Below are 13,414 nucleotides of genomic sequence, written 5' to 3' on the forward strand. Positions count from 1 at the left end.
AAAAAGAATTTCTAATTTATGCTAGTATATCTTTTTTAATTAGCCTAAAATTTCATATTAGTAAAGAAAGAGCCATTTTTTCAATTTTTTATAATGTGATAGTTATCTTACATATTTGAATCCTTTAAATACTTCTCTAGATTGATACCATTGATAAGGAACGTTTATAATATTTCCATTTGAATTATGTAAATATTGAATGTCCTTATCTTTATTGATATTAGATTCGGTTAGTTCATTGTAAACTTTCACTATATCTATACAATTACAGTCCATTTTTATTTGATCACTGTGGTGTAATTTAATTAAAAAACAATTTGAAGTTCGTATTGGAGGTACATATTGTGGTTTAGGTAAAAAAAACTCGGAGATTGAGTGACTATCACTTTTTTGTACTAATACAAAAGTGTTTGTAGGGTTCAATGGTGAAGTTATTGCATCTTGAAATTCTGAACATTCTAACATTGACCTAAAAAATTAATTTTATAACACTTTAATAACATTGGTAATACGCAAAAATAAAAAGTCTATTCTACAAAAATTATTTTTACTAACCTCATTAAATTTAATAAAGGTTTCCTAGAAGCATGCTTACATTCATAATGTTCTTCACTACTAAGAATATCGGATGGAAATTCCAATCTAATATGCAACTTTGGTGATATTATTGTAGCACCAATAAGTATAGCAATTTCTTTGACTCTGCAACCTTCAAGGTGAAATTGTGAAGTCAACTGCTCGGATGTACATTTTAAGGAGTTTAATAAAGTTTTTATAGAGGATGAATTTCTGTCAGTTGGTTTTATGTTTGCTTGCAGTTGAGTTAATGAATCGTATGTAAAAGGTATTTGCTGCTTCTGATATAAAATATATTTTAAGAGTTCAATTATAAGTTTCACGCAAATATCACTTGTCAAACGTTCGTCCAATGATACGTGAATATTCATTTCGATTTAATCTTTTTGAGGATGCTTGTAAACAAACTGACACATAACCTAATTTAAACAAAGTGTTTCGTTAAAATACAACATTATGAATACACATTTTTTTTGTAATGTAAAATATTCTGGTATACTATTTCTAATATTGAAAGGAATATTAATTAGACTTTATTAATTTAAATTCTTGTTATTCGTTGTTATAAAATAAGTTCCTCCACACTAATGCGAGTATGCCTTATAGCATTCAGCGGTATTCGCAGTGCTGGCAATAAAAAATGGAAACGTCATTGATATTTCTTATCTAGTAGTAAACAAACGAAATTATTCTTACAGCTAGTTTTATAGCACAGGTAGCGCCCTCAATAGCAAAATATTCATATCAATCAATATTATATGATTTGATATATTTGCATTAGTTATACATTACTACTGTTCATCAGCAAGAAGAAGGGTAACGAATGTTTACATCTCCACTCTAATTTATAGTTTATTAACTCACTTACCATCACATGAATTGTCGCTATTGGCCCAGGCGATGACAGAAAGATAGCAGCTAATAGTGCAAATGCGTGTGGTTGTAAGAAGCTAGTAAACTATAATTAAAGTGGAAATCTACCAGTTGTTATGTTATTACGTTTAATAATATACTTTTTGTAGCGCGGTCTAGATTAGGTTACAGATATATATAATGTACTTTGGTAAATAATGTTTTTTATACTAATACAAACTATATATATAGTACAAATTTTAGATTCAGTAATTTATATTTTTTTTTACAAAGTTGGCAAACTTGTTAGTTGAAGAAAATCGCACTACCCTTACTATTTTCAAATCATTTATGGCCGACATTCTTAAAGTTAATATCGAAAATGGCGGAAGTAAAATCGCGTCGTGTCGCACAAACAGAAGATTTATCAAATGTTGAATTTGAAACTAGTGAAGATGTGGAAGTCATTCCAACATTCGATAATATGGGACTCAGAGATGAATTGTTGCGAGGAATTTATGCTTACGGTATGGTGATAGTCTTATGATTTTTTTATGGCATTTAAACATAACCTACTCGTGTATTATTTGGTTTCTATTCATAAATTAATGTATATATCAATGTGAATAACAGTAATAGTGTGATCTTATTTTATTAACAGTGTTGTTTGTAGATATATGCAAAATAATATTTTAATTATAGGTTTTGAAAAACCGTCGGCTATTCAGCAACGATCCATCAAACCAATTATGAAGGGACGAGATGTAATCGCACAAGCTCAGTCTGGTACAGGAAAAACGGCAACGTTCTCAATTGCCATATTACAATCTTTAGATACACAAGTCAGAGAAACACAAGTATTAGTTTTGTCTCCTACAAGAGAATTAGCAACACAAATACAAAAGGTTATTCTGGCGTTAGGAGATTTTATGAATGTTCAATGTCATGCTTGCATTGGAGGCACCAATCTTGGAGAGGACATTAGAAAACTAGATTATGGACAGCATGTTGTATCTGGTACACCTGGCAGAGTATTTGGTAATTTAATTATGCAATAAAAGTTAATAAAGTTATTACAATGAATAAATAAACAAGGTTAGGTATTTTCAGATATGATAAAAAGACGGGTTCTCAGAACCAGAGCTATAAAAATGTTGGTTCTTGATGAATCAGATGAAATGTTAAATAAGGGTTTCAAGGAACAGATTTATGATGTATACAGATACCTACCTCCTGCTACACAAGTTGTACTAGTATCTGCAACATTACCACATGAAATTCTTGAAATGACAAGTAAATTCATGACAGATCCAATTCGTATTCTTGTTAAACGGTAAGTTCAACATTTTCTAGATGTAAGGAAGCAGTTTGTTTTCTTTATAATAACTTGTTATCATTTGCAGTGATGAATTGACCTTGGAAGGAATAAAGCAATTTTTTGTAGCTGTTGAAAGGGAAGAATGGAAGTTTGATACATTATGTGATTTGTATGATACACTGACAATAACACAAGCTGTAATCTTCTGTAATACTAAACGTAAAGTAGATTGGTTAACTGAGAAAATGAGGGAGGCTAATTTTACAGTTTGTTCTATGCATGGAGATATGCCACAAAAAGAAAGAGACAACATAATGAAAGAGTTTAGATCCGGTCAAAGGTGTGTTTTCAAGTGTACATCTATATTATAATGTTACAAGTAGAATTTCCCTTATTTCATGCTATTTTATTTTACAGTCGTGTTTTGATCACAACCGATGTGTGGGCAAGGGGAATAGATGTTCAGCAAGTGTCGCTTGTAATCAATTATGACTTGCCTAACAATCGTGAGTTATACATTCATAGAATAGGTCGTTCGGGTCGCTTTGGAAGGAAAGGTGTTTCTATTAATTTCGTTAAAACTGACGATATAAGAATTCTTCGAGATATAGAACAATATTATTCTACGCAAATTGACGAAATGCCTATGAATGTAGCAGATTTAATATAATTTTAAGATTCACAATTTTATTAAATAAGAATTTGCGCAAAAATAATTATTTTTATTTCAATTTCATAAAATTGAAAAAAAAATAAAAAAGTTTTTAAAAGTGACTACTCTTAGAAGAGTACATCACTTGTAAAGACTGTGAAATTAGTTTTTACGTCTCCATGTTTTTGATGTGCGAAAGTTCTGTAAAGGAATATAACAGTAAAAATAAGAAAGTTAATTGATTTTGTAGAATGTAACAAACTTCTGGCAGAGGTATAAAAATAAACTACAAACAGAGAAATAAAATATTTGTACCTTAAAATGTTCAATATTGTATTATGTGCACCTAAAATTAGACAATAGATTTAATAAAATTATTTTATACAGTATTTATTGTTATTTTTTAAATTTACTATGCATATGTTTATAAAAGTTACATTTCGATGTTATTGTATGTAGGTTTTGTCTTGTTTAAAAGAAATAGAAATAATTGCAGATGCAACTTGTGTTATACTACTGACTTGAAATAATCAATAACTGGTTTCCTGGTTTAGATGGCAGCAGAGCACTGTTTTGGTTTAGTACTCTAAAAAAATGAATTACAGTCTACTTTGCAAAGTGTAGCTCTATTTCTCTATGCAAAGAAATTATTTAATACTTATCTTTTAAATACCAATTACAGTTACATTACTGTATAAAATACTCTAAATTATTTATGAGGTCATTGACACATTACTAAATATAACAGTACATTTAGTGTTAATATACAGTACTAAGAGTAGAAAATATAAATGAAATAACAAATATTTTCACAAAATTGGATTTCTGAATTGTGAATTTTGAAGAAAGTGCAATGCTAAGCAGACACTATACATGGTTAAATAGAAATTAACAGATATGGAAGTACAAGAGGATTGTACAATTCGAAGACAGCCAGTTCGTCGTTATCAAAATGATTATAAATCCGATGGACATACATCAACTTGTAAGTAGTCGTATTATTTAATCAAAAATGAATTTTCATTACAATATCCTGAATTTAGCAATGATGGTCAATCAGCCACAGTATTTAAACGTGGGAAGACCTAGTGTTCGAATAGCTGTGTATTTAATGACTGGAGTTTTTCTAACAATGGATATCGAACAGAACTTCACTGCGCAACAAATTCTTGCAATAATACAAACAGAAGGAGAATTAGGATTAGCCAGAACTCCTTTGCTTACTGGACAAACAGTGTTTGCTTTGTGGCTTTGTTCTTCAAGGCTAGAAGTTCAGTTACGTTCGAGCCATAAACCTATAGAATTGGCTGCAAAGTGGAATCGCTTAGTGAGAAAATATAGTTCTCAAATAGAAGAGAGCGATGAAGAACCTTTACTGTGTCTCAGAAGAAATGTATTTCTTTCTCGATCAGATGAAGAACAAATAAAGGAAGCTAAAGTGTTGGAACTATTATATGCAGAAGCTAGAAATAATGTGCTGCAAGGTCAAATACTTCATTGAGGATTCAGTCAATTTTTTTTTGTTAATTTACTTAATACATTAACGTACATTTTTAGGACGTTATCCGTGCGAAGGACAGGCACGATACGCTAGCTTGGGAGCACTGCAAGCACGCATCGAACTCGGCCCATACAATCCGCAAAGCCATACATTAGCATTCTTCAGAAGACATCGTGGTCGATTTTTACCGCATCACTATACTTCTCCCAGTTTGCTGTTGGGGCTAGGTCTTGGATTAGGATTGGTAGGAGGAAAAGGAGCACCTGAGGCACGTCTTCTTGAACAATATAAACGAATACCTAATCACACAGGAACTAACACAAATTCAAGAAAACTTATCAGAAAATATTTAGAGTTTTGTTGGAGTTTACCATGTTATGGTGCAGCTTTTTTCCAAGGGCAGATCGAGCGTCCTGTAAGAGGTCTAGCTTCATGGATCACGAATCGTGATATGCATGTACTTATAGCTATTAATTCATCAGGAGTTTATATTGTCGACGATATGCAATGTGTAAGGAATATGAATTTATATAGTAATTAATTAATAGACATATAATTAAATAAAGGTAATTTTCGTGCAGAGTTTATTATTGGGACTGAGATACTCAGAGCTTAGTTGGGAAATGGCAAAACCTTCTGATGAAGGCAATCTGGATTGTCTGCCTTGTCTATTCTTACAGTTTCCTGTACGAGAGAATGGAGCACGAGTTTATAAAATTCTACAAGTATTCTCAAGACAAGTATGGTTTATTTATAGAAAAATGATGATGCTATATAATGGAATATTGGAATTAAAAAGTTATTTTATTTATAGGCAATAATGATGGATACGTTAATCTCTGGTTTTGTCGAAGAACATCGCTGTCATGGGACCAATGGTGATGTTGCGAACATTGAACGTCTAACGGATCACTCGATAGGTTGCAATACCGGAAATTTCACTAATAAACTTAGTAAATTCACATTGGCCACTTTCGATGACGAAGGTAGTAACGCCAAATATGCTAATCTTTTTAACCAACATTTAAAGTATACATAGTTAAAAATGATTTCAGGTCGATGTATTGGACAAATGGGTTCTTGGTCCTTTCAATAAATATATTTATTTGAGTTGTGTGTATATTCTATCATACAACCTTGTATTAATATTTGGAGTAATCGATAAAATTATTTTGCAGTACCATGAGATATGGATTTTCTTGCAAACGATTCACTAACATTCTGTATCGTGTCGGAACTAAATCTCTGTGGCGATTTAATCTGGATTCTAATGTTAGCAGAATGAATTTGATCTCATTCATTTTCTGTAATATTTCTTCTTCTTCTTCACGAGTTAAATCTTCATTCTGCATAAAGAACTTGTATTTAGATATTATTTTCTACAATACATACATGCGTACAATAAGATTGATGTTACAGAAGAAAAATATTTTACTTGTGTCAATAATGTCTGCATTTTCTCCAGTTCTTGCGAATATTCATCGAATTTACGTAATATTTTGTTTGCTCTGCGCACGAGTAATTGTTTATAATCATTGAGACACTCGTGTTGTAGTAAAAATGCGCGGTCTTTAGATATTTCTTCTGGATTTCCTATACGCGCTAAATATGGTTTCAAATAATCTACATCTTTCGTGACGTCTCTTTCACTTTGTACACGCGTCCAATCACTCTATGATTAACAATCATAAATATTAATTGGTGAAAGTAATAAAGATGTTTAATATTATTATTCTCATACCATAACTATATCTGTCAGAGATTCCTTATCTCTGTGTTTATCAAATACAGATGTTAACAATTTTGGCGTCATATACTCGTCGTCTCTCGTTCTTAAAAAGTTGAATATTTCAACTTCAGCGCTTCTAACTTGTGTAACAGATTGATCCTCTTCTTTGAGTTGCGTATCCAGTTCATAAAATAATTCAAGAGCTTTGTCAGGTTCGTCTGAAGGCTATAAAAAATAAATAAAATAGAATGAACTTTAAAATAAATACATCTATTGAGAAAATTTGTAAAAAGCTCACGTTGTATCCTTGGGTCAATGCAGGATTGAGCACCAGCCGATCTCCTCTTTCTGCCAGCGTTGGTTTCACGTACATTCTAGTAGCTCTGGAATACTGTCCCGGGTGATAATGATATGTGAGACGTATTTCATTCTCGCCAATGGCAAATTCGCGAATCGCTATATTTTTACTAGCTTTCAATTTTTCGTTTCTATTAAATTTTTCAGTGATTTTCTGGAATTCGAATTACGCGCTTTAGTATGCTTACCTACAGGTAGGATTTTCTGCAGTATCAAAGTTTACGTTACCCAAATGTACCGATAATGTATATTGTTCTGCATAGAAATACTCCTTTCTTGAGAAAACTGAACGTGTCTGTTCTCAAGTCAATTGAAACTTTGTTATTATAACCCTGTTGTCTTACAATCGATGATATATACAATAGATCGGACATTCAATTGTGCCTCATAAACAGAAGTACCGATTATATAAAAAATTAATGGTTTAATTATCGTTTTCTTTGAAATTCAAATAAAATGTGTTTATACAGATTAATTAATGATTTACAATACATAAAGAAGTTGCATATTGTAACATTAATTTTCATAAAATGCATAAATATTAATAATAATCAAAATTTGGAATACACATTTATTAAAATGTTCAATCTTTACAAATATTTTAATATGTTGATTTCTATTAATTGCAATTATTAATAAATTATATTTCTATTCTATATATTGTCTATACTCTATAGTCTTTCCGAGTTGTGGGACAGAAATTTCTACTAAATGTTTGGTTGATTTTATATCTTCTAATATATACGTAGTATTACATTGAATGTATTCTGTCATTTAATAAAAAATGTACTGCTTACCGATAATATAGGAAGTCGTCGCGATTGATAAAATGTTGTGTCAAGGAAAATGGGTGCATTTCAACTCGTGAAAGATCATCGATACGGCCGGTGTAATAAAAATTCAAGATTCGTTCGGCATCCACTGTATTGGGACCATTTACGAAATATTGGTGCTCTGTAATTTTTATTATCGATAAACCAAAAAGGAAGATCGTTAGGTGTTTTCATGCATCGAAGAATAATTTTATATTGAAGCAAACCCTTGCACTGATCCGGCCGACCTCTCTCATAGTAATCAACGATAAAATCATTGGTTAAATCCTTTTTAGATTCCACGAGATTATCTGACCTGTTTGCATAAGTTTCGTGAACTTTGACAGGACTAGTATAATCGTAATCGTCATATTGAGTGATCCTTTGTACCAAACCGTCCATTTGAATATACGGTGCATAAAGTTCAACTTTCGATTTTTTATAAAATATTTTTTTTGTACCGTTTGGATATCGTTTTTTATACTCTAAAATATTGAATTAAATTGTATTGATGCATTGGAAATTTCTCATGTATACTGTTCCGAAAAATAATTCCGCGGACCTTGATCGCTAATGTTTATTTCGTGTACATACGAGAAAGGCATGTCTAAATGCTTCTCTTGTAGTATGGTAGAATCCTCATCGATCGCTTCTCCTATTCCCCGCATTGTCCACGGTTCTCCGGGAAGCACATGTTCCCATAGTTCGACTTTCGTTAAATCCCACATTATGTTTACCCACGATTTTGAGAACGGTTGCATATTCACCCAATAATTCTGATCGTTCCATATACTCTCTACGCCCAAATACAGCTCATCAGCATTACCGGTCGCCGGTTTATAAGATACACCAGTTGAAGGTTCAATAAAAAGAGGCCAGGGACTCTCCTGATCCCTCAATCCACCCAATTCTGGTAAAATCGCTACCCAAGCATGTATTCTATATCCCCAATATTTGTCCAATGGAGGCTGCTCTAATTCCTAAAATCGAAAATAATTCTTTTTAAGTAAAAATTATAGCAGAACGTTACGTTACCAACGAATAAATAGTAATTCCAATTACTTCGATTAATCTTTGTTGTTCCTCTTCCTGTCGTCGTAATTTCTCTTGTAATTTTTTTTCCTCTTCTTGTTTTCGTTCTGTCAAAAATTGACTTTCATATTCCGGAGGTGTTTTAAGTTTATACTTAGAAATTTCAGTTTGTACCGGTACAAGAGACGGTGGTTTCGATTGCTGCAAATAGGGGCATGTTGTTCTTGTCAAATCGCACATAGTTTGTTCCCTGGTTGCGTAGCCGCTTATTACGAATGCATTGTATCCTTTTCCTAGTAATAAGCTCGCTAGAAATGTGGCGCATTCGAAGCAATTGCCTTTTTGCATCTTTTGCAACCAGGTTGGTGATCGCAACTGTTTCGGCTGTGGATTAGAGTAAAATTGTAAATATAAAATTGAAACAAAAATTTCAACGCGATTAACAGGAATTTACTTCGATCGATAAGAATGTTTCAAAACTTGTACATTCTTTTTCATTAGATATTTATACCGATGTTCGATAAATAGAACGCTGAAACAAGCAGTTTCGTTTATCTCCTTATTAATCTAATCTGCTTTACCGACTGCCGACAAGTTATGAAAGAATCTTCGGTTACCGTTAGTTTCACGTGAAAACGCAGAAGTAATAATAATAACAATACCAAAGAGTAAATACATCGCACACATAGCTACTAATCGTCCGTCCACACGAGAAGAGTACACAGTGAAACATGCTGCCGACCACGTGGCAGCCCGTGTGTATTCTCGGTCCCTGACCTACGTCACTGTATTATGATCTACGCGTAGAATTTACTGCATCGTACTACGGGAATCACCGAATGGCATAGAAAGAGAAAGACGCAACGACCAAACAAAAGGAAAGGGGATTAGTAGAACGCGAAAAAACAAACCCGTGTGGATATTAAATCCGCGGAAAGGATTATCGTTATCGTTGTAAGTTCTATCAGCTGTCTTTTCGCGAAATGAAATACGATACCACGGTTTTCGAATGTTCGTCCATTTCCGGCAAATTTGTGAGAAGGTCCTGAAGGTGCTCGAAAGTTGTCGAAGGGGCGACTCGCCCTTTCGTGTCTTGGAACGAGAGAGGGCAGTCTTTTTTGCGCGTAGCCTGGGCCAGGATAGGGCAGAGATGGTCAGTGGGTGGTGCGGCTATCCCTCGACCCCTTCACCCACTTCCGCCCCCTCTGTCCACCCAACCTAACCTTACCCTATCGTCGACCCCTTCCACCCCTCTACCCTCCGGCGCCCTCGGTCCCGCTTCCTCGCCCATTGGCGTTGCTCACCCCCCTCCCCCTCCCTCCCTCGGCCGTCCCTCGCTTGCCCCGCGCGTCACCCTCGTTCCGCGCGACCCCTTCGACCGGCACCCACGTGGGACGCAAGACGAGGGTGTGAGGTAGCAGACAACGCGGAGATACCGCCGCCGCGGCAGCTGCGCTCAGTGTTTCTCAACCATGAACTTACGTCCTGCACGATAATTTACAGCCTCGACGAAACCGTCCTCTACGGCGTGAATATCGCGAGATATACGACACGCGCCACGACGATAAATACATCTCTATAGGATTTAACGCCTCGTTGCTAGGAAATTACGGGAGCGGGAGACGAGTTTTCGGCAATTTCCTTTTTAATCGCGCCGATCGAAGTTTTTCTTCCACTCGCGTGACCGGCTTGCAGATGTTTTCAAAGTAGGACGTGCACGCGCGAGAAACTTTTCAGACGGTTTCAACCTCGCCGCTCGAAATAATTTATTCGGGATGCAAAGCAATTGTTTCGCTTTTCTCTTTGATTCTCGGGGACGCGGATGAAAACGTTACGATACGGTTTTCATTTCGAAACTGATCGAACGACTCGACAAGATGTTCGATGTAAACGGATTAAGCAATTATTCGAAACGTTCGTGAGCGTTTCCACGGGTGAGAGGTCGTAGGTGTACCATAAATTTTACGTACAACTTTCTTTCCTCCGGACCAAAGTTGATTTGCCACGGAGAAGAGTCAAAGATTTTCCCGAACCCACGGAACCGTTTAAAGCGGATAGAGCGACGTCAACTCTGATCTCTTTATTAAACGTGTGATTCAGTGGGATTGTAACGATCAAGTTCAGAGAAGTATCTCAAATATCGGGACTCGTTCCAAGGTTCTCCAATATTTCGATCGCGAAATCGTGTTTACCGAAATACAACCATACATCGCGGTTACGGTCCGGTACACCGTTAACCGAAACAGTCGCAGAACGAGATCTCGGGTTATTATTCAAAAACGATTCCTCCGTTGTGAAATAACACATTGTAACGATACAAATGTTCAGTTTCGGACGATACGTGTATTTTCATTTCGTAACGAGTCCACAATTTTGTTCAATCCCCGTAGGTGTCGATATGCCGTAGAATCCCGACGTTTGAAAGAATAAAGTTCACAGAACATCGATAACCGATCTACGTATCGAGGTATTGTACGTTTCGAGAGAGTAGCGGGGACGTACGTTTAAGTTCGTCCCGTCCCGACATTGTAGTTCCGCAAATTTGGCCGCATTAAACTTAGCATCTAGATAATAGCCAGATTCCTTGTAAGACTTGGCCTGAAACCAACAAGTGCAAAATTCGATTGCAACGTTTCTCTGTTCCATCGATCACGGAACAGAAACGAATCGAGAAAGAGAGAGAGAGAGCGAGAGAGAGAGAAACATTCCTGTTCACGATCGACGGGAAAACGTCGCGTTCGAAATCGCGACGATCGTGGAAGGACCAAAAATCCTTTAATTCCGCGACTACACGCCACCGATAATTCCCCCTCTCGCGCATCTGTCCCCTGTCTCCCTCTTTCCCCTACCCCACCAACGCCCAGCCCGATCGACGTTCACGGAAGAGGACGAAGCGGACGTGATTTACGCCGAGACGATGCTCGTGGGTATCAGTCGCGGGGTACATGATCAAAGCGCGACGGTCGAAAGCGCGGATCGAAGCGCTGATTGGTCGGCTTCGAGCGGGGTGCCGCGAGATAGCGCTTTTCGGGACGCCTCGATGTCGTGCTCGCCGCTGCTGGCCGCCGTATCGAGGACGTTATCCGTGGACGCGACCAGAGTGCTCTATGTGTGGCTTTATATACGTGCACGGACGAACACGGCTGCGTGTACACCGGGCCGGGAGTGTGTTGGTCGCGCGTTGGGAGATGGAACGACCGAGGGCGAAGGAAAAGGAGGAGGGACGAGGAGCAAGAGGGACAGAGCGCGGGAGAGAGTGGGAGACGGATAGTGACCAGCGTGGAGTAAGCGAGACAGAGCGAGGGAACGAGGCCTAAATCAGGGGCGATCGCACCGAGCGACGTCGCTATCTCTCTGAATATGCGAACCACTATTTGGCGTCCGCGGCGCGTACGTACCTAGTACCCGGTATTACTAGATACTAGATAGTACCTAGCCCCTGCTGCCGCTTGTACAGGGTGAATCATATAACTTACCCAACCCTGATTATTTTCGTTGTTAGCGAAACGATCTGCCGCATTTTTTTCCGTCTACGATAATTCGGTTCGGCGCGACCTACGAGTCGATCGCGCGTCGCATTTTCTACCGGTTGTGTTTTCTCCTCTCGTACATCATTCGCGTCATCTTCTCGCACGCTTCCACGCGAAACCGTACAAGGTATACTTTTTTCGAGTTTCCGTTTCGGACAATTTCGAAAATTTAAATACGCGAAAATAGTATCGTACGCGAGTACGCCCATAACCTAAATGTACTACATAACCGTGTTACTCGCGAGTCAACGATCGAACGGACGTTACGAACGATATCCCAGGAATCAACGTACCGCTCGGATCGAGTATACGCGAATAATTGTTTACACGCGCGTTTTTGACCTTTTGATGCGAAGAGTGATCCAATCTTCGAAAGAAAAAATAACGACTCGCGGTCGTAAATATCGTATCGCCTCGTGGACGATGTATTCCTTGTCGAACGAAATCCATCCGTCGAGGCGAAAGTAAAAGAGAAAATTCGATCGGTCTCGCTAATAACGAGGACAATCAGGGTTGGACGAGTTACGTGGTTCACCCTGTATACCACGGCTAGATGTTCCATCGGTTCTCTCTCTATGTGCGTCCCTCCGCGCGAGGAAGCGGAGGCCGCCCTACACCAACACGCACGCACCCCGGGGTTTACACCTACGCGGTTTACATGCCTCGCAAACCGTACCGTCGAGGTAACGAACAAGCCGCGATGCTCGCCGACCGTTGTACGCGGTGTTCGGGAATCTACGAGACCCACGAACTCGCGGGGCGTAGTCGTGGCATCGCCGCGTGGAAATAAGGGTCTCGGGATCGGGGCCGCGAGCGGGCTCCTTTATCGGCCGCGCGGCGTCGATTACGCGACCAGACCTCGCCCGTGAGACCGGACCGGGGAATATTTACTCGCCGCGGGAGAAAAATATCGGACCGGCAAATATCAGATGTTTGCGCGATATTTATTTGCCGGTTGGGCCGGGAAGGAGCGACGGGATTTATTTATTGGCGTTTTTCGCGTTTACCGAGGAAAATCGGAATTGTGAACGCGGCCCGAGGAACCGGTCCGCGTT

At 37.7% G+C, this 13,414-nt stretch overlaps 4 protein-coding genes across 7 annotated transcripts in view; 2 read left to right on the plus strand and 2 right to left on the minus strand.

Annotated features, from left to right (window-relative positions):
• Positions 1-8: 8 nt before the first annotated feature.
• Positions 9-1,551, minus strand: LOC143145560 (MAD2L1-binding protein). Its single transcript, XM_076309052.1, has 3 exons — positions 1,273-1,551; positions 556-995; positions 9-469 (listed from the first exon to the last, which is right to left on the minus strand). Exons 2-3 carry the CDS (start codon positions 945-947, stop codon positions 103-105), a joined length of 759 nt encoding a protein of 252 aa, XP_076165167.1. The 5' UTR covers positions 948-995; positions 1,273-1,551; the 3' UTR covers positions 9-102.
• Positions 1,552-1,740: 189 nt separating this feature from the next.
• On the plus strand, positions 1,741-3,761 carry LOC143145558 (eukaryotic initiation factor 4A-III). The gene is made up of 5 exons (XM_076309050.1): positions 1,741-1,955; positions 2,131-2,466; positions 2,539-2,761; positions 2,832-3,086; positions 3,164-3,761. The coding sequence occupies exons 1-5, from the start codon at positions 1,811-1,813 to the stop codon at positions 3,414-3,416; spliced, it is 1,212 nt and encodes a 403-aa protein (XP_076165165.1). The 5' UTR covers positions 1,741-1,810; the 3' UTR covers positions 3,417-3,761.
• Positions 3,762-4,003: 242 nt separating this feature from the next.
• Positions 4,004-6,085, plus strand: Bili (FERM domain-containing protein 8 Bili). 3 transcript variants are annotated; one of them, XM_076308803.1, is made up of 6 exons: positions 4,004-4,383; positions 4,442-4,882; positions 4,956-5,410; positions 5,481-5,639; positions 5,714-5,885; positions 5,955-6,085. In XM_076308803.1, the coding sequence occupies exons 1-6, from the start codon at positions 4,296-4,298 to the stop codon at positions 5,993-5,995; spliced, it is 1,356 nt and encodes a 451-aa protein (XP_076164918.1). In that variant the 5' UTR covers positions 4,004-4,295; the 3' UTR covers positions 5,996-6,085. The 3 variants fall into 3 exon arrangements, with proteins under 3 accessions (XP_076164918.1, XP_076164917.1, XP_076164919.1); XM_076308802.1 differs by having other exon boundaries at positions 5,714-6,009; XM_076308804.1 differs by having other exon boundaries at positions 4,459-4,882; positions 5,714-6,009.
• Positions 5,989-13,414, minus strand: part of LOC143145428 (dynein regulatory complex subunit 7) — a 161,560-nt gene continuing 154,134 nt past the window's right edge. For both annotated transcript variants that reach the window (XM_076308799.1, XM_076308800.1), the window contains exons 3-11: positions 8,860-9,213; positions 8,360-8,777; positions 8,025-8,282; positions 7,783-7,939; positions 7,214-7,280; positions 6,927-7,139; positions 6,641-6,853; positions 6,335-6,571; positions 5,989-6,245 (exon numbers count right to left, since the gene is read on the minus strand). In XM_076308799.1, the coding sequence (XP_076164914.1) occupies positions 6,042-6,245; positions 6,335-6,571; positions 6,641-6,853; positions 6,927-7,139; positions 7,214-7,280; positions 7,783-7,939; positions 8,025-8,282; positions 8,360-8,777; positions 8,860-9,213 (2,121 nt within the window). In that variant the 3' untranslated portion in view covers positions 5,989-6,041. The remainder of the gene's footprint in view (positions 6,246-6,334; positions 6,572-6,640; positions 6,854-6,926; positions 7,140-7,213; positions 7,281-7,782; positions 7,940-8,024; positions 8,283-8,359; positions 8,778-8,859; positions 9,214-13,414) is intronic.

Source organism: Ptiloglossa arizonensis, chromosome 4 (assembly GCF_051014685.1).
Source record: "Ptiloglossa arizonensis isolate GNS036 chromosome 4, iyPtiAriz1_principal, whole genome shotgun sequence".
Classification (NCBI taxonomy): domain Eukaryota; kingdom Metazoa; phylum Arthropoda; class Insecta; order Hymenoptera; family Colletidae; genus Ptiloglossa; species Ptiloglossa arizonensis.